At 33.3% G+C, this 21,845-nt stretch overlaps 1 protein-coding gene across 1 annotated transcript in view; it reads right to left on the reverse strand.

The window, feature by feature from the left end:
* The window catches only part of OTUD4 (OTU deubiquitinase 4), a 49,683-nt gene that overhangs the window by 6,407 nt on the left and 21,431 nt on the right, over nt 1–21,845 (reverse strand). Inside the window, exons 9-19 of the mRNA XM_051967645.1 lie at nt 21,721–21,838; nt 21,560–21,624; nt 18,569–18,660; nt 17,478–17,599; nt 17,180–17,363; nt 9,892–10,054; nt 8,447–8,564; nt 6,562–6,617; nt 5,143–5,232; nt 3,796–3,934; nt 1,901–2,164 (exon numbers count right to left, since the gene is read on the reverse strand). Coding sequence (XP_051823605.1) covers nt 1,901–2,164; nt 3,796–3,934; nt 5,143–5,232; nt 6,562–6,617; nt 8,447–8,564; nt 9,892–10,054; nt 17,180–17,363; nt 17,478–17,599; nt 18,569–18,660; nt 21,560–21,624; nt 21,721–21,838 — 1,411 coding nt within the window. The remainder of the gene's footprint in view (nt 1–1,900; nt 2,165–3,795; nt 3,935–5,142; nt 5,233–6,561; nt 6,618–8,446; nt 8,565–9,891; nt 10,055–17,179; nt 17,364–17,477; nt 17,600–18,568; nt 18,661–21,559; nt 21,625–21,720; nt 21,839–21,845) is intronic.

The raw sequence follows: 21,845 nt of genomic DNA on the forward strand, positions 1-21,845 counted from the left end.
GGAATGTTACTAATGCTAGTAATAGTAAATTTGTGAGTGCCTTCTCTGAGTTATAGCTGATTAAAATGAAGACATTTGTATGTCTTCCTATTTCTACATATCATTTTTTTAAAAAAAAAGACTTCAATATTAACTAAAGTTACATCAACTATGATCCCAAATGGCCAAAATCCTAAATCATATGAAATTTCTTAATATTAACTGTATAATGTAACACTGGCTGTGCAACTATTTTCATATCAGTAAGACATATAAAACCACAATTTTCCCAAACACACAATACCATTGAGTAATCAGTATGACTTGTGTCAACTTTAGCTTACTAGGGTCTAACAAAATAATGTGCTGAAATTTAATAACTATTAAAGGAATAATAAAATTATTCCTTTGTCTTAAAACATGTTTCACATATTTCTTGACATTTAACAAGAAAAACAACTGCTTATCCTGGTTTATGAAGTGGCTATGACAAACAATCCCAAAACGGTACCCCCAATTTAACAAGAAAACTCAATTATGACTATACAAGTGGTCAATAAAAAATCTCTTGCCTCCAAATCTGATGATCCCTCCATTGTCTCATTTTATTTGCCAAAATGACAGAGGAAGCAGCAGAAATATAGATACAGCAATTCTTGAAAAATAGTTTGTATCTTCCAATATTCCATTCATAGGACTCAATTCTTATGACTTTTTGGCTAAATTCTTGTTTAAAATATTTACTTCCTATGGTATGTAAGTGCTCAATAAAGATTTACTGACTCTGACTTTCTGATCTAAAAGGTCACTCACTACCATCTTTTCAATTTCCATCTCTACAATACTGTTCTCAAATCTCTATTTTCATCCCTAGTCACTCCCGAGTTCCAGTCCCACATGGTGACCTCATATTACACTAAAATGGGAGTCACATCCCCTCAAACTAAAATTCCTTTTGTTTTAATAGCATCACCATTCAATCATCTAGACATACAACACCTTATAGTCATCCTCATTTCTTCCCTCTCCTTTACCCACTCACTACAGCTGATCAGTTAATCATTAAAAAAAAAAAAAAAAGCAGTCCCTTTCTTTCTATTCACACGAACAACCTTCATTCACAATTTTCATCTCTTCCTTTTCCAATTTAGTCTCCAAACAACTGTCAGTCATCTTCTTAAGGCTCAAATCTGACTATATCACTCAAATGCTCAAGAAAAGTCAATGACTCCCTATTTCTCCAGTATAAAATACAAATTACTCTTATTTGGCCTCAGTTGATCTGTACCTACCCACTCCTATTTCATCTTGGGTAATATAATGTAAATTTCTTTAGGATAAGTCTTACTTTTATTTTTGTGCTCCCAGTGCCTAACATACAGTGAGTACTTCATAAATATAGTCTAATGACTATATTATATGCAAAAAAACCTCATTTTAATCTATCATTGTACCTTTGCCATTTGCTCACAAGACTAATAAAAAGTAACTCATATTTCTTCTTTTGTTTTTTGTTATAAGAAACTCCTTTATTGGCAGAGACTGTTCTTCATTTTCTCTTTGTAGCCCCAATAACTAACACAGTGTCTTGCAGACAGAAGACACTTAATGTTTACTGGATCAGATGAAATCTGATTTTAAATTATATGACATTACAGTCAGAGAAACCAAAAAAATTTTAGGAACATATAAGGAACACAATTATTAGGACCAGTCTTCATTTGAAGCTAAAATTACAGAATTGAGACATAAATTTTTATTAGTACTCAAACCAAGATTTGGTGGCATTCAAAAGCAACTCCTTTCATTGATAAAGTAACCAGGTTTCTCCATTCCACTGAAATTATACTTGTTACTATTATTTCCCAAATCTGATTCTGCCTTTTTTATAACTTCAAATTAAATCAGAAAAACTCCTCACCTTTAGGTAGATCTTCCCCATTGTGACAAAGTGAATGAGGCGGGGCAATGGCTTGCTCGCCTTTTTCGTTTAAAGGAAACCCTGGGTATAGTGGGTCTTGGTAAAGGCTCAATGTCTGAGGCAAAGGCATCAAAGGTTGATTAACTGCTTGAATTGACATAGGAACGGGAGTAACAGGAGCAGGTGCTAACTGAGCTTGTGACACAGGAGAATCTGGTCCAGAAGTCTGTGTCACAGAAAAAATGGGAATTTGAGCAGAAACACCTAAAAGGAAAGAAAAAATAAAAAATTACTGGAAAGCTTAAAAATAAATTCCAATTATAAGTTAAAAAAAAAAGAATATAATAACAGAACTTAAGAGAAGGTACACGGGCAATATGTATTCCAGGGATTTTTAACCTAGATTCCATATGCCCTCCAACAGATGTGTGGAAAACTTTCAGGGGGCTCATGGACTTGGAACTTTTTATATTTTGATAATTATGTTTCAATATAATTGAACTTTATAATATTTTGAATACCCTTTTATGCACAGAAAAACATTATTCTAAGAATGAATCTACAGGCTTTCCCCTTTGCCAAAAGGAACCATGACACAAAACAAGAACTCCTGATTAACCTCCATCTGAAACATGAATCCTCTAAAAACATTCCTTTGGTAAATGGTACTTCAATTGGTAAGTGAACTCCTTTTCTTTACCACTTCCAATGATGGAGGACTCACTATACCTCAAGAAGTCCAATCAATTTGAACAGTTTAAATGTTAGAAATGTATCTCTCCCTGTGCAACAGGAGAACTGTTCGGTTCTGCAAATACGTATTGTATCTAGGATATACTGCAACATATTTAATATATATAGGACTGCTTGCCATCTTGGGGGGGGGGGTGGGGGGTGTGGAGGGAAGGAGGGGAAAAAACGAAACATAAGCGAGTGCAAGGGATAATGTTGTAAAAAATTACCCTGGCATGGATTCTGTCAATACAAAGTTATTATTAAATAAAATAAAATTTAAATTAAAAAAAAAAAGAAAGAAATGTATCTCTAATACAGAGACCAGATGTCTCAGTGTAACTTCTACCCATAATTCTAGGTAAGTTCTTTGCAGTCAAGTAGAATTTTTCTCTCTCACCACATGACACACTTTAAACTCAATTAGTGAAGGTGTACCTCTAAGATTTTCCTTCTCCAGGCTATATACACATAGTTCTATAGCTAATCTTCAAATAAGTTTCCTCAGAAGCTATTGATTTCCTCTAGATATATTCTAGAGCATCAATTTTCTTCATAAAAATGGGAAAATGCGACTTCCATGAAGCACACCTATCCTGAATACTATGTTTTTATTCAATCAAAATTTCATATTTTGTGCTACAGCAGGTAAAAATTTCTTTCACAATCAAATATTACCTACAGAGGAACAAAAATAGAACAAACTTAAATAAATCAAGCACATGATACTAAATAACATACCCTGATGACAAAACTTATAGACACATCAATGGGAAGAAATAAGTGCTGCCTTGATTTTCCATTAATAATGAAAATGTTATAGAAGACTTGGGTATATAGATAATTTAACAAGAGTATTTTTTTGTAAATTTTTATTCAATTAACAAGCATTTATTTTCTCTCTCTTCAACTGTCTTCCACCCATCCCCCAAATTGAGAAGGAACAGATACTACAATGGAACATGTAATCCCTCAATAATCCTACAAAAGATAATACAATTAACAAACCCTGTAGGTAGATGAGAAGTACAGGAGCACAGAATCTATAAAACTGCGTGTGCTTTTCCTCATATTTATTCACAATGCTCAGACCCTTTATACATTTTCAAAAGATAGGGGGAAAACAATTTAACAAACTGAAAATACTGATAGTCTTTCCCAACCTGTTGGTCCATAAGTTGTTGGTTCACTTGGCCAGACTGGCACAGTGGCTGGTAAAGAAGGCACTGTGGGAGGCAGATGCACCTCTGAAGGAACTTGAATGGGAGCTGGATTTGCCAATAACACATGCTCTGCTGGATTCTTAAGAAAAGGAGAAGAAAGGAAGAACAGGGTTGGGAGAGACATATATACACATTTCAAAGCACTGCACCATTTAATATTCACTCAAAGCTGTCTCCTTTTTTCTAAATTAAAAAGGACAGGGAGACAGCGAGATGGCACAGAGTATAGGAAGACCTGAGTTCAAATCAGACCTCAAACACACTTACGAAGCTGTGTGACCCTGGGCAAGTCAAGTAGCCAATTGCCTTGCAAAAGATAAATAAATAAAAGTACACAAATGAATTCCTAGAATAATAACAATTCAAAGTATTTTTAAAAACACTAAATATTACCTAGTTTCCTCATGCTAGAGATAAAAAGAAATGTCTCTAAAAGAAGCTTACCAAAATTCACAAAAACCTATTGCAAAGGTAGAAAAGGCTCACAAAACAAAGACAATTAAGACTATAAACTTAAGGCAACATATTAAACTCCTGTCACTTAAAAATGAGTTCAAGAGGGGGAAAAAAGGACACAAATAAACTCAGGAATTATTTGTACCTCAGAACTAAAATCAAGAAAATCTCTGAATTAGAAATTTGGATCAATTTCTAAGGGAAAAAACTTCCCATTTACTGGTAGTTAAAATGGTCTTCATTTCCCCTAATCTTTTTAAGGAAACAATAGAACTGAGATTGCTCTGGAAAACAACAAAATCATGAACTTTTCATCTCAATTGGAGCAGCTCAAGTTTCAAGTCTGACTCTCACAATAATTCATAAGTTATGAGTTTCAGAGGGCCACCCAGAGAACCTCTATAAGAAATAGAAGAAAAAAGGCATCTAAATATATTACAGCATTCTTCATTGATGCAAACTTTGTTGATGCAGTAAACAAAGTTTTATTTTTCCCATGTGAAATGTAGATGTGGTAACACAAGGAATTTGAAAGTTTTTACTCACACTCAAAGTCCTTAGGCACAAAAATATTTTGGGCATGTTGACTTGTAAATATTATAAAGATCTCATTAAATATGTATATATGTCTCTCTTACGAACTAGAACTAGCAAAAGAATTACTAGTTATAGAACTACTATTTATAAAAGTTGAGAACATGTTCACTTTTTAAAAATAACAAATTACAGATATTTTTGCCTAAGTTTATAAATTACAATAAACCTCATGTAACACAAAATCAAAAATTCAGATTTAAGGAAATATTTTGGAAAAACCAAAAATATGCATACTTGTTCAGCAGGAGATGGACCCTCAATCTTCTTTGATTTTAAAGGTGAAGCTGGTGGACATTTTTCATCATCTTCAATATTCTTTGGAAACTAAACAGAGTGATTTTATAATTTAGAATTCCACAATATACATTCTAATATCTTCTAACACTTATCAACAAAATCTTCCTGTATACTGCAACATATCTAACATATATAGGACAGCTTGCCATCTAGGGGAGGGGGGTGGAGGGAGGGAGGGGAAAAATCGGAACAGAAGTGAATGCAAGGGATAATGCTGTAAAAAAAATTACCCTGGCATGGATTCTGTCAATATAAAATTATTATAAAATAAAATAAATATATATTTAAAAAAAAAAACAACCCAAAATCTATCCTGAAACCTTGCAAATATTACCCTCTCAAAAATATTTAAAGGGTATTATTTATAATCTGTTATACTTAGTGTGTCAGGAGATTGTAGGATAACACCAGAAAAGTTTTATTTCAAGACCCCCTGGAAGAGTGTTATGGGAATATGGCTCCACAACTTTTATGCTATTCTATGAAGTTTTAATTCAATTTGTTATAGACTACTCTTACAGATAAATATCTAGCCATATTTCTTAGATAAGTCAACATAACCTGAAAAACATTCTGCTCCAACTTTACCAAATTTCTAAATGCTTCACATTCTTTTCCTCTTCTACAGCTTCTAGCTAATTACCCCTCAACTCTACTTCATCTCATTTTCAAATCTGTTCCTAGCCACTTACACTCCAGCTCCTGCAATAGCCGCTAATTTCAACCAGCTTGGAGTATGTAAAAAAAAGGGAATAGGCTCTGAGGACTGGAACAAGTTGGACAAGTTCTTTCACCTTCCTGAGTCTATTTCCTAGACTGTCTAACTTCCATATCCCTTATAACTGTCAAGCTGTAACTTCTGAGTTAAGACACGAAACAGGGGACTCGAAGCCACTGTTCTAAGAAAGATCACTGACTGCAGACAAAAGCAAATGAGTCTTAAGTGCCAAATAGTGATTCAACAGAGAAAACAAGGCAGTGACAGTGAGAAGCTTCCCTCTCCCCTTGAAACAGCAGATGTATTGCTATTTATGATAAATCAATTTTAAAGGGTTCCTAATTTAGAAAATTTTCAGAAGTGACAAAAATATTCCTCCATGGTTTTTACTTAATTTGCACCTGGAACTTCTGAACCTAGTGTAATGAATGACAAACATCTCTATATGAAACAAATATAAAAGTAAACAAAGATAACTGCCACAACAGAAATGTTTCATTAACTCCTGAGTTCTCTAAAACAGATGCATGGCCTTGAATCCAAAGGAATAGGTGAAAGCTTCATTTGGATAAAGAACAAGTATTGAAGGCTAAGGGGAAAACATGACAAAATAAAATTAAGTTCAACAAATTATTTACCTCTGGTGTGCTTGCCTCAAGTTTTTGATCCAAGTGTATCTGCCTGGGGTTTGAATCTGTAACCCACAAAAAAAAGTTTTGAATGGCCAGAAGTAAAATCTGTAAATTTAATAACAAGAATGCTAACAGATTAAGATGCTGAAGTAAAGGGAAATAATTCCATCTGATAAATTACTAGCTTAAGAAATTTAAAGTGTAAATTATTTTGGTTGTTTTCATCCAAGGATTTTCTAGGAACTTCTGTTTCGGGTTATTCATTTATATAACAAATCTAAATTCTATCCAAGGAATCAGATAAAGTGACATGAGGAAAACAAAGATAAGATAGCTCCTATCCCACAGAATGTACAGTCTAACAGAAGATAAGATGTATAGGAAAAATGAGATATACAAAGTGCTAAAGGATTTCTCAACAATGATTACTGATAGCATGGGAAAGCTTCCTTAGGAAGTAACAGGGTGGAGGGTATATTACCTAACAGGAACAACATAAAGCAAAAGGTGAGTAGCTTCAAAGTATTAACTGAAAAGTAACGGTTTATTAGGCTCTCTAGTACATATTAAAGGAAGTATAATAAAGTGAAAAAAAATAGTTAAAAATGGGATAATAGATTCATCTAATTCCCAGAGTTGCTGTGAGAATCAAATGAAATAGTAAAAACAGAAAGTGCTTAGGGCACAGATGAGGCTTCATAAATTCATAAACATGTCTCCCCTCGCTCACCACTCTCCTTAAATACCCAGGTAAAGAAACTAGGTATTTGGAGGCAAAATGGATCAGTCAACAAGCATTTGCTGATCATCTACTATAAAACAGGTATTGGATATGGCAGTAGGGATGAAAAAATAAAAATGAAAGAAAGATATGTACAAAATACACAAGAAGAACACTATGAATTTACATTTTAAATACAACAAAACCTTGCTTTAAAATGTAAACACCATCTTTAGCTCCCACATTAGAAACTCCTGATTTAGAGAATGCCTTCGGGTCGAAGATGGCTCTAAAGCTGATCTCTGAAATAAAGGAGTGAGAACAAAAGTGCTGGTATGGGATGGGAGAGCAACCCAATGCCCAAGCACAGGCAATGGAGAATCCCGTGTGAGAAACAGGGAGGCCAGGGAGGCAAGGCTGGGCAGGGTCTGAGGTTACACAATGCTTTAAATGCCCTTAAATGCAATCCAGGGAAGATTCCATCTGCTCCGAGGCCCATGACAATCTCCATGACAGAGAGGAGAAAACCAGAAGGAAATAGAAACTTTGGTGGGAAACATACTGACCCTCAGGTGATGTCAATGAGCAGACAATGACTGTGACTCTGTGGCTTAGAAGAAAAATGGAGGCTGCATTCACAGATATGGTAGTCATGCACATTAAAACCATAGTTGCAAGTAAAAGAAAGGATAGGACATGGAGGAAGGTATTAAGAGAAGAGAAAGTAGTTAAAAAATAAAGCCTTGGTGGATCTATGTATTAAATGGATAGAACAGTAATGTGACTATGTGAGATTGTGTGTACATAAATATGTACATATACACATGTGTGCACTTTTGTTTAATGAAATATAATTGTTGCCTAACTTGTGAATTTAAACCAGGCAATCATTCAGTCATCTGTATTTGCTAGTGAGAGGCCTGGAGCCAGAAAGACAAATCCAAATATTACTCCAACACTTATTGATTATGTGAGCCTCTATTTTACTCTATTTGCCTCAGTTTCCTCATCTGTAAGATGGAGATTATACTAAAAGCATCTATCTCCCAGGGTGGTTGAGAAGTGAGATAATCATAACGTGCTCCTAACAGTGCCTGCTGTTTCCAGTAGATATTTTATAAATGTGAACAAATGTCATTGTTAATTATCCCCACCACTATGACAATATACCTTTATCTCTTCGTTCTTCTGCATCAATTCTTCGCCTTCCTTTTCTCTCACTCCCATGTGATTTTCTCTGCATACAAGTATTACTGGTCTGAACAGCTGCCTGCCCAACAGATGAGCTCTTAAAAATGTATACAAACAAAATCCTAGTTAAAATTTTAACTAAGAATGCACATGAAATTTTTCCTTCTAACTTTTCAATCCAACTGTTTTCACTGATACCATATCTGCTGTGAGTCCACACAAACCAGGAGGCCCTGATTTGGACCACTTCACCCAAGACAGACAAAATATTACGCATACAGAAGAAATTAATAAAGCACAACAAGATATCTAAGCCTATGAGAAAATGAAGGCTGTGGCATTAAAGTAAGTAGAAAAGCTGTTCCGATCATATCAAAAATGCTTATCAATTTGTTAACATAAAAAGAACTCTTCCTATCTACTAAGGAAACTCTAATTCTACACATTCTTTCCAAGAGGCAGTCATGAGCTTTTTGAGAACCATCACTCTAGATTATGCACCAGATTCAAGAGAATTTTTTTTTTAAACAAGACCCCTAAATTGGGGGATTGGGGAAAGAGTGCTGAGTATTGATGAGCAGCTAGAACTATAGAGCATATTTCATTCGATAGGAACTGCCTAAATATACGCATCTCAAAGAAACTTCAAAGACAAGCCACACTAATAATTTTGGTTTGACTGTAACAAGCATCATAGCATGTAAATGCCCAAATACCAGTTGTCCTCTTCAAAGGCATCCACATTTATTTATTCCAAAAGTGCTACAATCTGTAATAGGTATTCCAAAATAATTTTGAAAAACCTGTGAAAGGTGTGTTTCTCAACAGCAGTAGCACACACTCCCTTGAACAATTGCTAAGGAGGTTAAGTTTTGTTTCAGAGAATGAATTTTTAATCTTCAGAAAGAGATAAAAGTCATTTGGAGATAAGGCTGTGAATAAAGTGATCAAGTTGGAATATTAATAAGGCATGATTTAATACAACTATTCATCTTATGTGGCTAAAAATAATTTCAAATACCAAAATGTGTATTGGTTATCAGTAGAGTAAGCCCATAAGCTCTTATTTACAACCCTGAAGAATGAGAATATATAAAGTAGCTTTTTAAAAAAATCAGTCTTGTACTTCAGGCTCATCTGACTGAATGCCAAATTTTTTACTTCATAATTAAAAGCTTTGGACTAGGATTCAGGGTGCTTAGGTTCTATTTCAGAACTTGTCATAAATTAATTCTGAAATTTTAGGAGAAAGTTATTCTAGTTCAGGACTGGTACTCAGTCCCTCATTTTTTATAAATGAGGTAGTTACATTAGATCATGGTTAAGATCCCTGCTAAGTCTAGAATTCTATGATCATATGAGAGAAGAAATATGAGAGGAAAAACTGAGAAATGACAATTCTTTTCATTATTGTTTATACATACAGAGAGGGCTGGAAAAGCCTGTTCGTCTCTGTGCTGAATTTCATACAATAAACGTGATTCTTCAAAAGCTTCCCTTTCTCTTCGCTCCTCTGGAGAAAGGCCAAAATGACTCCCATCTCTGCCAATGTGGTCTGAATCCTCAATTCTCTCACGTTCTACTTTTCTGTAAGGGCAATTTTGGTTATTCAAAAAAGCTGATAAAACAGACCAAGTTCCAAAAATCACTCTTTGTAATGCACAGCAAAATTTGAATTCTCACTTTTTAAAATTCTGATTGTTCAGTATTCATCAAGCTTCCCTGGGTGTTCTTTTTTTTCTTTTTAAATAACTTCTTATTTACAAAACATATGCATGGGTAATTTTTCAACATTGATCCTTACAAAATCTTCTGTTCCAACTTTTCCCCTTCTTCCCCACACTCCTTCCCCTAGATTGCAGGTAGTCCACTACATGTTAAATATGTTTAAGTATATGTTAAATCCAATATATGCAAGCATATTTATAGTTATCTTGCTGCACAAGAAAAATTGGATCTACAAAGAAAAAAAACCTAAGAAGGAAAACAAAAATGCAAGCAAACAATAACAGAAAGAGTGGAAATGCTAAATTGTGGTCCACACTCATTTCCCATAGTTCTTTCTCTGGATGTAGCTGATTCTCTTCTTTACTGAACAATTGGAACTGGTTTGAATCATCTCATTGTTGGAGAGAGCCCTGTGTGTTCTTAAAAAAATTTTTTAAAAAGTGAACTTGCCTAAAATTAATCTAAATTTAAGACAAAAATTTTTAGGAAAAAAAAGTACCTTTTAAAAAACTTTTCTACAGCATTAAATCCTTTTTATACAGTTATTAAATACTAACTACTCTAACTTTGGGGGGAACAAGTTCAAATCTCAAATTCAAATGTGACACTTGCACTAAGAAATGTTCTATAAATATACTTTAAATTCGAAAAATGGAAAGACCGGATTTTTTAGTTTGCCACTAAAACACCAAGAAAGAGTATATATTTGCAAATGAAGATGATATAGATTTTTAAATCCCTAAAGAAAAAAAGGAAAAGAAAAACCAATCTCCTTATATGTACAGAACTATAATTTTTTTTGATCCACTCCTGTGATTTATCATGTGAGGGCAATTTCCTGAGTGTAAAAGAATTATACCACTTCAATTAAGTACCACAATCAATAGTCTATGGTCATAAGGAGTTTCCTTATTAAAAAAATTAACCAAGTTTTCTTTCTGACTTTAAATCCTACCCCATTAATACACTCTGTAATATAAAAATGGTTTACTATTACTAGTAAACCAAATTTATTTAAAATCCCAGTATCAGTGATTTAAGGATATCTATAGCCCAGAAGAGTTTTGGGCAATGACAAATTACTGTCCAGAATGGTTGGACCAATAGTGTATTGTGTACCTGTTTTATCACATCCTCTCCAGGATTTTTTATTTTCACCAACCTGATGAGTGTGAGATAGTTACCTCAAAGCTGTTCTAATTTGAATTTCTCTTAGTGATTTAGATTATTTTTCATATACCTACTGATAGCTTTGATACTTTGTCCATTTGTCAAATGGGTGAATGGCTCTTATTTTTATAAATCTGACTGTTACCTACATATTTTAGAAACAAGACTTCAGAGAAACTTGCTATGAAGTTTTTCCTGATTTTCTTCTGATTTCAGCTACTTTGGTTTTGAGTGAAACTTCTAAATTTCAAATAATCAGAATTATCCATTTTATGTGATGGTAATGTAAGTAATATAAGTTTGCTCAAGAATTTCTCTCCATCAACAACATTACTATATGATGATCAATTCTGATGGACCTGACCAGCTTCAGCAATGAGATGAACCAAATCAGTTTCAATGGAGTAGTAAGGAACCGAACCATCTACACCCAGCGAAAAGAACTTTGGGAGATGACTAAGAACCATTACACTGAATTCCCAATCCCTCTATTTTTGCTTGCCTGCATTTTGGATTTCCTTCACAGGCTAATTGTACAATATTTCAGAGCCCGATTCTTTTTGTACATCAAAATAACAGTTTGGTCATGTATACTTATTTTGTATTTAATTTATACTTTGATATACTTAACATGTATTGGTCATCCTGTCATCTAGGGGAGGGGATGGGGGGAAGGAGGGGAAAAATTGGAACAAAAGGTTTGGCAATTGTCAATGCTGTAAAATTACCCATGCATATAATTTGTAAATAAAAAGCTATTAAAAAAAAAAAAAAAAAAAAGAATCTCTCTAATCCAAATCTAAAGTAATTTCTTTCATATTCCACTGGTTTATATATCATCCTTTCTACAAACATATGCCTATTTTGAGTATATGTACAAATGTGGGTCTATATATCTTAAGTTTCTGCCAAAATTCCTTTTCAGTTTTCCCAACAGTTTGTCGAATATTAAGCTTTTACCCCAAGAGCAGCTAGGTGCTAAGAGTGAATTTATTACTACCTTGTAATGAGGAAGGCTCATCTTCCTCAGTTCAAATATGGCCTCAGACACTTAGACATGTGAGCCTAGGCAAGTCATTTAATTAACCCTGTATGACTCAAGTTTTCTTATCTGGGCTGAAGAAGGAAAGGATAAACCAGTGTCTTTGCCAAGGAAATCCCAAAAGCAGGGTCACAAAGAACAGGACCAGTGAAATGACTGAAATAGAAAAATTCTTGCCCCAAGGATTGATGAGCTTATTGAACACTAAGTTATTGTGCTCATTTGTTTCTATATATAATATACCTAATCTTTTCCACAGTCAGGCTATTTCTTATCCTGATACTGGATACCGTCTGATACTGACGGTTTTGATGATTACCACTCTGTTGCGTAGTTTGAGATCTAGTATTATTAGGCCATCTTCCCTTACTTTTTTCCTCCTTTGATATTTCTGATCTTTGTTCTCCCACAATAACTTTACGATTTCTTTTCTAATTCTATAAAGTCATTTTATAAGTTTCATTAGTATGATACCGAAAAAGTAAAATAATTTAGGTAGGATTATCATTTTTTATTATAGTGGACCAGACTATTCACGAGCAATTAATAATTCTCTAATAATCTAAATCTTTTGTTTGTGTGAAAAATGTTTTTAGATCACGTTGATATAGTTCCTGGTTATCCCAAATATTTTATCCTCTATACCAGGGGTCCTCAAACTTTTTAAATAGGGGGCCAGTTCACTGTCCCTCAGACTGTTGGAGGGCCGGACAAACAAAAACTTTATTTTGTGAGCCTTTAAATAAAGAAACTTCATAGCCCTGGATAAGGAGAATAATCGTTCTCAGCTGCCACATCTGGCCCAGCCGTAGTTTGAGGACCCCTGCTTTACACAGTATTGCAACCAATTATTCATTGAATATTTAGTAAAAGTCACTTGTAAATCCACCAGTCCTGGTGTTTTTTTTTTTTCCCCCCTCTCTTTAGGGAGGTTTATTCAATTCATTTTTCTAAAATAAGATTATCTAGGCATGATTTTTAATTTTGTAAATGTTAATTCACTTCAGTTAAGATTTTAAACTTTACTGGCATCTACCTGGGAAAAATAGCTCCTAATAATTTTATTTCATTATCATTAGATGTGAATGCAATTTTTTTCTTCATTTTTGATACTGGTAATTTGGTTTTCTTATTAGCCAATCCCTCTTCTTCCCAATCAGCTTCCAGTTTTATTAGTTCAATTTTTAAAAAAAACTTCAGTTTGTTGCTCTCTCCTGATTTTCAAGATTTCTATTTTGGTGTTTAACTTGGGGTTTTTAAGTTGTTAACTTTCTAATTATTTTTAGTTCAATGTCCAATATGTTGATCTTTCCCTGAAGCATGACTTTGATTGTATCCTACAAATTTTGGCTCCCTGCTGTCATCACTTTTAATGAAATTAACTGTTTCTATGATTTGTTTTTTGGCCCACTCTTTTTGTAGAATTAGATCAGTTTGTTGTTTAGTTGTTTCAATTATGCCTTATTGGAGTAATTTGCCCATTTCTTTCTCCAATTCATTTTACAGATGAGGAAACTGAGACAAACAGGTTAAAGGTGACTTATCCAGAAGTACATAATGTCTAGAGCTAAATTTGAACTCAGAAAGATGATTTTTTCTGACTCCAGGTCCACTCCTCTACCCATTAAGCCACTTAGCTGCCCTCACTAGGTTTAGTTTCCTTAAACTAATTTTTAATTTATTCTTCAAAAAGTAGTTTCACTGAATTTACTACATTATGACCAGAAAAACATGCACTTAATATTTCTAAGGTGGTTCAGTGGACAGAGCAGTGGACTTGGAGTAATTTTCTCATTTTTTAAATTAGAGTTAGAGTTAGAGGGTTTAAACCAATGTCTCCCCAAACTACTATAGTTTTATTTTCTATTTTCTCCTGCAATTCATTTAACTTTTTCCTATACTGGCATGTAGATTGCTAATGAATCCTTTTCCTTCAAGGATTTAGATGCTACATGGAATCTACATTTCATTTATCCTGAGGCCAAAAAATTTTAACACTTAAGTGTTAAACTGTAAATTATCCCTGCATCTCCCAAATGCATTTAAATCAGATTAAAATATAGTTGGTGAATATCAAATTAAATAAAACATGCATATATTAATATGAGATTTTCTAAGCCAATATGCATTCATAGGAATCCTCATGTATAATTTGGTGGCCTCTGTTTCTATTTAAATTTGATAACACTCATACTTTAAAAGCAAAGATGAAAACTGTGAGTTACAAAAATTATGGGCTAACAGTACTGAATTAAGCTTTGGCAACTATTTTTTTAAAAATTGGTATGCACTTAATTTACATCACCTGATATTAAATTTAAAACGATATACATTCAAATTTGCCAATGATGATATAGCATTTCTAAGTAAGATTGTAGTAGAACTGATAGTAATATCCACAAGATTTATAAAATGTTTTTTAAAAAAGGATCAAAAACTAGAAAGAAACCTGAAATATTACCACTTAACAAGTGACAATGCCCTTGTGCTATACTTTGCCATAAATGTTAAAGATTTTCCAAAATCTTACTAAGTATGCTTTTTTTTTTTTTGCCAAACATCTAAAACACTGCATTTTAATTGCAAATATTTACCACTTTAATCCTCTGATGAATATATAACTTGACCTAATAATATTAGACTACAATTATGTGTTCCCTAAGTTCAAACTACAGGACTTCACACACACACACTTTTAAAAAATATTTCTTTGATTTGTTTTAATTTGGCTCTGGTCCTTAGCAATAAATGTTGCTGTCTGCTAATATAGCCCACATGCCCTGCCTCCTATTGCCTTCATAGTCAATTTTAATTGTTCAGAGACCAATGTTACAAAACTCACAAGCCATACAAATACCACTGGTAGAGAGAGAGACAGACAGAGAAAGATGAGACAGGGAAAGAGAAGGAGTCAGAGGAAGAGGAAGAGAGATTGTTTTTTTTTTTTTTTTATTTCTGGGAGAAGTTTCAAATAATTAAAGAAGTGCTATAATTCCCCATAAGCAATTCAACCTATTCTCCTCTTCCTCCAGTTTTAATAAGTCTTTTTTCAATTATCAAGGTAAGTACACATGAGTTTTATAGGTTGCCCATCTCGCGCCAAGTCATATTCTACATAATACAGCATTCTTATGGGTGGATAAAACAAACCCTTTCAAATGATTATGGACCTCTTTGTAAAAGAAGTTCCGCACTGTTGAAGTAGAGAACTTCATCATCTTTAGGGGAATCATTCTTTTACTTGGATTCTGTGCTTTATCTCCTTCAAAACACAACTTTGGTAAACATTCTTTTGGCTTTTTACCTCACTCATGATAAATGAGATAAATGAGATGCTTTGTATCTCAATAAATCTTGTATAATTTTAATGAAACATCTTTTGGAATTTAGAAGGCTTTCAAGGAGGTATTTTACTTCAGTGAATCAAAAGTTTCTTTTTTGTAACAAAAAACAAAAACAAACAAAGGAGGATTCTGTTTAATGACAAAAATCTAGTCTTTCTTATCATGCTTTGGACTTCAGACTGTTCCTAAAAATACCGTCATTAAGGATGCCCTCATTACATAGATCATTACTGTTGTTCAACATTTACTACATCTAGAGCCAAATATTAATTTCCCAAAGAAAACATTCATGATTTATAGGAAGCTTCTCTGTGGTCTCTGTTTCACTGCTTATTCTGACACCCATATTTTCTAACATTTTTTAATGTCATCATTTATATGACTGAGGCCACTGGTTATCATGAAATATGCTGATATCAACAGATATCAATGTAAATATTAGAAATATTTTCATGCTACTATTTCTGTGCAAATACTTAAGACCATGTAACCTGATGCTATCATATATGCCTCCTTTCCAAATCTTTAGAAGAGGGTCCTTGTTTTAAGGATGGACAAAGAAAAAACTGGGTATTAAAAAGGACCAATAAGCCAAAACAAAACATATTGATACAGAGCAAAATAGGTGAAACCTCATACTCTTGCCCTACAAATTAAAACAGACTAAGACATTACATAGCTTACATAATGTTCAATAGATTCTTAAAAGATAGAGGTTTTTTAAAAATTCCTTTTATATTTTAATGGAACATTGTGAAAAATGATAGTACAAAAAGCATTTTCAGAAATGTAACTAAGTGGAAACAGTGTTCTATATTAAATAAATTTTTCCTATATTATCACCTGATTTTAATTCTCCAATTGGCTACCTAAAAATGTTGCATATTCTTCTGTAAAGAATGCAATACCATATAATCCCCAAACTAGAGCAAACATTTTATGTAGTCCAGTACTTCTAAATCAATAAATTCTAGTGGCTCTATTATCTCCTGAACTAAATACAAACTTTTGACATTTAAAACAGTTCACAACCTTGCTCAAATTTACCTTTCTAGACTTGGGTTTCTCCCCTTCACACACTTTAGTCTGACCGAATTTGCCCCTTCACTATTGCTCACTTAACATTATGTCCCATTTCCAATCTCTGTATAATCCAAACTCTACTAGAATTCCAAAATTAATTTATAAAAATGTAATTATTTCAAAAAGTAAACAAAAATTTTAGAACTCCTGTTATATAATCAATTCCTCTCTCATCCAGAAAAATGTCAAGAATTTTAGTAAGGAAAAATTTTGGGGAGAAATTTTTTTTAAATCTCTAACAAGAAATGAAATTGTGAAATTTCAAAAATTTCTATTCTTGTAATAAAGGATTTTTATATCACAAAAAGTAACTTATTTTCTATTTATTTTGAATCAAAGCTTTACCTGAGAATCTGTGAAGAAGTCCTGCTCTGTGCCTTGTGCTCATTTGAGGGCAACTGAGACTGTAACCCAGAAGACTGGCATGAATATGTATGCTGCCGAGTTCCTACATGCTGAAGTCGAGGAGGTAGTGTTGATGGGGTTTTTATTGGCTTATTTGGATTCTTTGGCCCTCTGCAATCTATGTCTGTGACAAAATCCAAGAAGAAAGGTGTAATAATTCCAGCAGAAAACTGTATGACTCATGCAAACTGAAAGAAGAAAATAACAGATGGCATGAGAGGGTAGAGGAGGTTCTTACCAGGTTGAAAATGCTGTCCACCAGCAGCAGGTTTTTTCATCTTCTTTCCCGAAGACACCATATTCCAACCTTCTGTAGAAGATGCCTGCTGAAGAGATTTCAGGCTCTTTTGTGAAGAACGTCTTAGAGGAACAAAAAGAATGAAAAAGATGTTATGTAGGCTATTCTAGCTGGAATTTTTAAAAGGCAGCATCTTCACATTTTATTTTTAGCTGACTTCCCTCCCCCAATATAAAATTTTACTAATTTGCTGTTCGTAGGGGGGTAGTTCAAAGTTAGAACTCAGTAATTTTAAAAACTGTATACCAGTTCAGATGTGCTTAAGTAGTTTCCATAATAAATTTTCATAGTTTAATATTACAAAATAAAATTGAAATCTAGACAACCACATTAACAAAAAGTTAATAGCACATTTTTGAACTTAACTGTGCTGTAGAGTCAAACTGAAAAGTGATAATCAGAAAAATTTTTTTTAAAAAAGCTAATGAGACTTTGATGTAAGACCACAAATTGTGACAATAAGTGAGTAAGTATTCCGTACGTTACTGACTACAAAGTTGCATTAGAGTTCTCCTTCTTTAAGAGTTTGGCAGAGAATCACCTCTGTCAATATGAAAATCGATCACAATTTCTTTTCTCTGTAGCCTTAAGTAATGACACTCTTAAACAGATGTTCTATAGTCAATTTTGATCTTCAGGACACCATTTGACATTATCTTGGCAAAGATACTGGAATAATTTGACATTTTCTTCTTCAGTTCATTTTTACAGATAAAGAAACTGATGCAATGGGTTTAGTACACACAGGTAACTAAGTGTTGAAAGGCCATGTTTGAACTCAGAAAGATAAGTCTTCCTATCTCCAGGCCAGACATTCTACCTGGAAAGGGTTAGGTTATAGATAGTTATATCTATAAAAAACTGACATCTAAATTACTACTTATAAATATATGAGACTATAATGTGCAAAGCAATTGTCCATTTACAGTCTTCACTGGGAATTCTTTTTACTGATAACCCCCATCTCCCAAGGCATACACACAGTATGCTAAATTATACAGAAATTGCCATCACAAGAAACCTGAACTTACTTCCCTCCAACCTCTTCCACAAATACTGGTCCATTCTCAGAACGTTCTTGAGTATCTGTATTTTGAAACTTCCCATTGTGATCTAAACCTACCTGTAGAATAAGAGAAAAAGATTCAAATTTCATAATTCCTTTAAGTACCCTTAAAAATAATTTTACCTTTTTTTTTTTTTAATAAATGAATACTGGGTCTTTTAAATCTAGCTATAAAAAGGAATGTCAGTGAAAGCAAAAATACTTCAGATCATCTAGTTATTGCCAAAGCCTATAGAAGAAAAGCAATGAATAAATCATAGCCAGCCTGTTCAAATCACCAAATCAAATCAAAAATGTTGCATTTTTCATATGAATTAAGCAGAAACGTGTCTTTTTCCATTTAGCTTTCAATAATCAATATGTTGGAAATTTAATGTGTGTCTAAACACAACTTTTAAAAGACTTTAATAATCAAACTGACTCCCACATCTGTTGCTACTAGGAATTAAGTCAAAGCAAATCACTCTTGAAAACGTTGATATTTAGTTTGTGGCATCCCTTTTTGTAGTGGCTAGAAATTGGAGACTGAGTGGATGCCCATCAATTGGAGAATGGCTGAATAAATTGTGGTATATGAATGTTATGATTATTATTCTATAAGAAATGACCAACAGGATTTCAGAGAGGCCTGGAGAGACTTATATGAACTGATGCTGAGTGAAAAGAACAGGACCGGGACATCATTATTTACTTCAACAGCAATACCATATGATGATCAATTCTGATGGATTTGACTCTCTTCAACAATGAGATGAACCAAATCAGTTCCACTTGTTCAATAATGAATAGAACCAGCTACACCCAGCGAAAGAATTCTGGGAAATGAGTGTGAACCACTACATAGCATTTCCAATCCCTGTTTTTGTCTGCTTGCATTTTTTATTTCCTTCACAGGTGAATTGTACATTATTTCAAAGTCCGATTTTTCTTGTACAGCAAAATAACCATATGGCTATATATATATATTATATTTAACATATACTTTAACATATTTAACAGGTATTAGTCTACCTGCCATCTGGGGGAGAGGGTAGGGGAAAGGAGGGGAAAAACTGGAACAAAAAATTTTGCAATCGTCCGTGCTGAAAAATTATTTATGCATATATCTTGTAAATAAAAAGCTATGATAATAATAATAAAAAAGAAAATGTTGATATTTAGTATGCATATCTTATTTTTTTAATTTCATTTTTTAAATCAGCATAATTGATTTTTATAAAATCAAAGATATTATAATGAGGAAAAATTTGGCCCCAATGTAATTTTTTAAGAGAACTAAACTTTCAGTATCATTTCTGATAAAGTACCATTAACTAAAAACACCATGAATACATATTAAAAACTATGGATCAAAGAGTTAGTGTTATGAAATGTTTGTCTACCAATCCAGATAGTGAACAACTCTACAACTTACAGCCTTAGAGGAAGAGTTATAGGGGCATTGAGAAGTGAAGGCAGATGCCCATGACACAAAGCTGGTCTGTCAGAGAACACCTGAACTAGATCCTTCTCACTCCAAGACTGTTTTCTGCTTATTAAGTCACACCCCTGTTAATTATAGGATGTTAATTAAACAGAAAATGATAATTTGTATTAATGCAGAAAACATTTAACACATTTCAACTGGTTAATGTTAATGATAAACAAATAGATTGTTCCTGGTAACCACATTGTCCCCAATCTAAAGCTATCTATCTACTCTACAGAGTATTAACAAACTAGTTTGTGTATTCTTACAGTTTGGCCTTCATTGCTAAAGAGGAGTTAAGTGTTAAGAGTTTAGCTAGAATTCATCAAGCAGGAGTAAATAAAGAACTCCACATGTGAGGCAGAATGAAAAGATGATTTACAAAATGACAGCAAATTACTTCCAAATTATTTTTTCCTTCTACTTTCCCAAACTGAAAAATGAAGCCCTCATGACTTATGTATAAATTAGCAAAACAAATTCCAACATCTGCCAAACCAAAAACAACCTTTGTCTCAGACTGTACTAATCCATTATCTGTGATGAGGTGAGTGGTATATTTCATTATGAATTCTCTAAAATTTCCATTTATCAGATTTCTTAAATCTTCTGTTTAAAGTTATTTATCTTCACAATGTTGATACTGTATAAATCATATTGGTTCTGCTCACTTCACTCTGCATTAGTTCATACATGTCTTTCCAAGTTTCCCTTAAACTTTCCCCTTCATCATTTCTTATGTACTACAGTTTATATGGCCTTCACATTCATATGATGACAGACAGAACTGCTATAAATATTTTTGTACATAAGATCATTTTCCTTTGTCTGTGATCTTTTGGGGGTATAGAATTAGAAGTATTTTACTGGTTCAATATACACTCACAGAGTTTAATAGCTTTGGGGGAAAAGTTCAAGACTGCTTTCCAAAATAGATGACCAATTCACAGCTATACTAGTAGTGTAGCAATGTCCCTATTTTCCAGCAGACCCTCCAACATTTGTCAATTTTGCCACATGGATGTAAATTAGAAAATCATTGATTATTTTGAGTTCTTTCCTCTCCTTCCCCAACAAACTTTCCTGATAGACTTTAGATGGTAATTCTAGTCCACAATTTCTAAGGACACACCTCCTCATACGGAGGAAAAAATCATAAGACCAAATTGCAATGAATTTAGTACATAGAATCCCTTGCTAAGAAAAAAATTAAGGAAACAGAAAAAAATCTCAAGTATTATCAGAGACAACTTTTTTTTTTAAGTCATAGGACAAGATGGTGGGATGTATTAGCAATAGCAAAACAAGAATTTTCTCATTTTATAAACTTGCATTCATACAACCTATTTAATACTTTCAAGCCATTAATGTGCACATAAAAGATTTGAATTCCTAAAATCATTTTGAAAAATCAGCCAATAAAAAAAGTTTTTTTGGAAATCAATAATTTAACGATCTCAAGTATATCTATCCCTCCTGATCACTTACTCTGCATTTATCTCCAACTGCATATTGTAAGCCAGCAGCAATGGAATAATCACGCTTTTGCTGAGCTGGGGGGAAAAAAAGAACAATTTATAATATTTTCTGCTTAATATGCAAATTAAAACTCTTGTCTGATATTCTTATATGCAACTTTATAGTCTTACCTTGTTTAGACTGTAGCCAAATTTCATATTCCACATTTCTGTAGACAGTTGGGTTGAGTGATTTAAGGACTTTTCTTGATATAGGAAGGCAAGTAGAATTTCCATTGTTCTTCAGATGCTGAACA

This window comes from Antechinus flavipes, chromosome 6, assembly GCF_016432865.1.
Source record: "Antechinus flavipes isolate AdamAnt ecotype Samford, QLD, Australia chromosome 6, AdamAnt_v2, whole genome shotgun sequence".
NCBI classification, from domain to species: domain Eukaryota; kingdom Metazoa; phylum Chordata; class Mammalia; order Dasyuromorphia; family Dasyuridae; genus Antechinus; species Antechinus flavipes.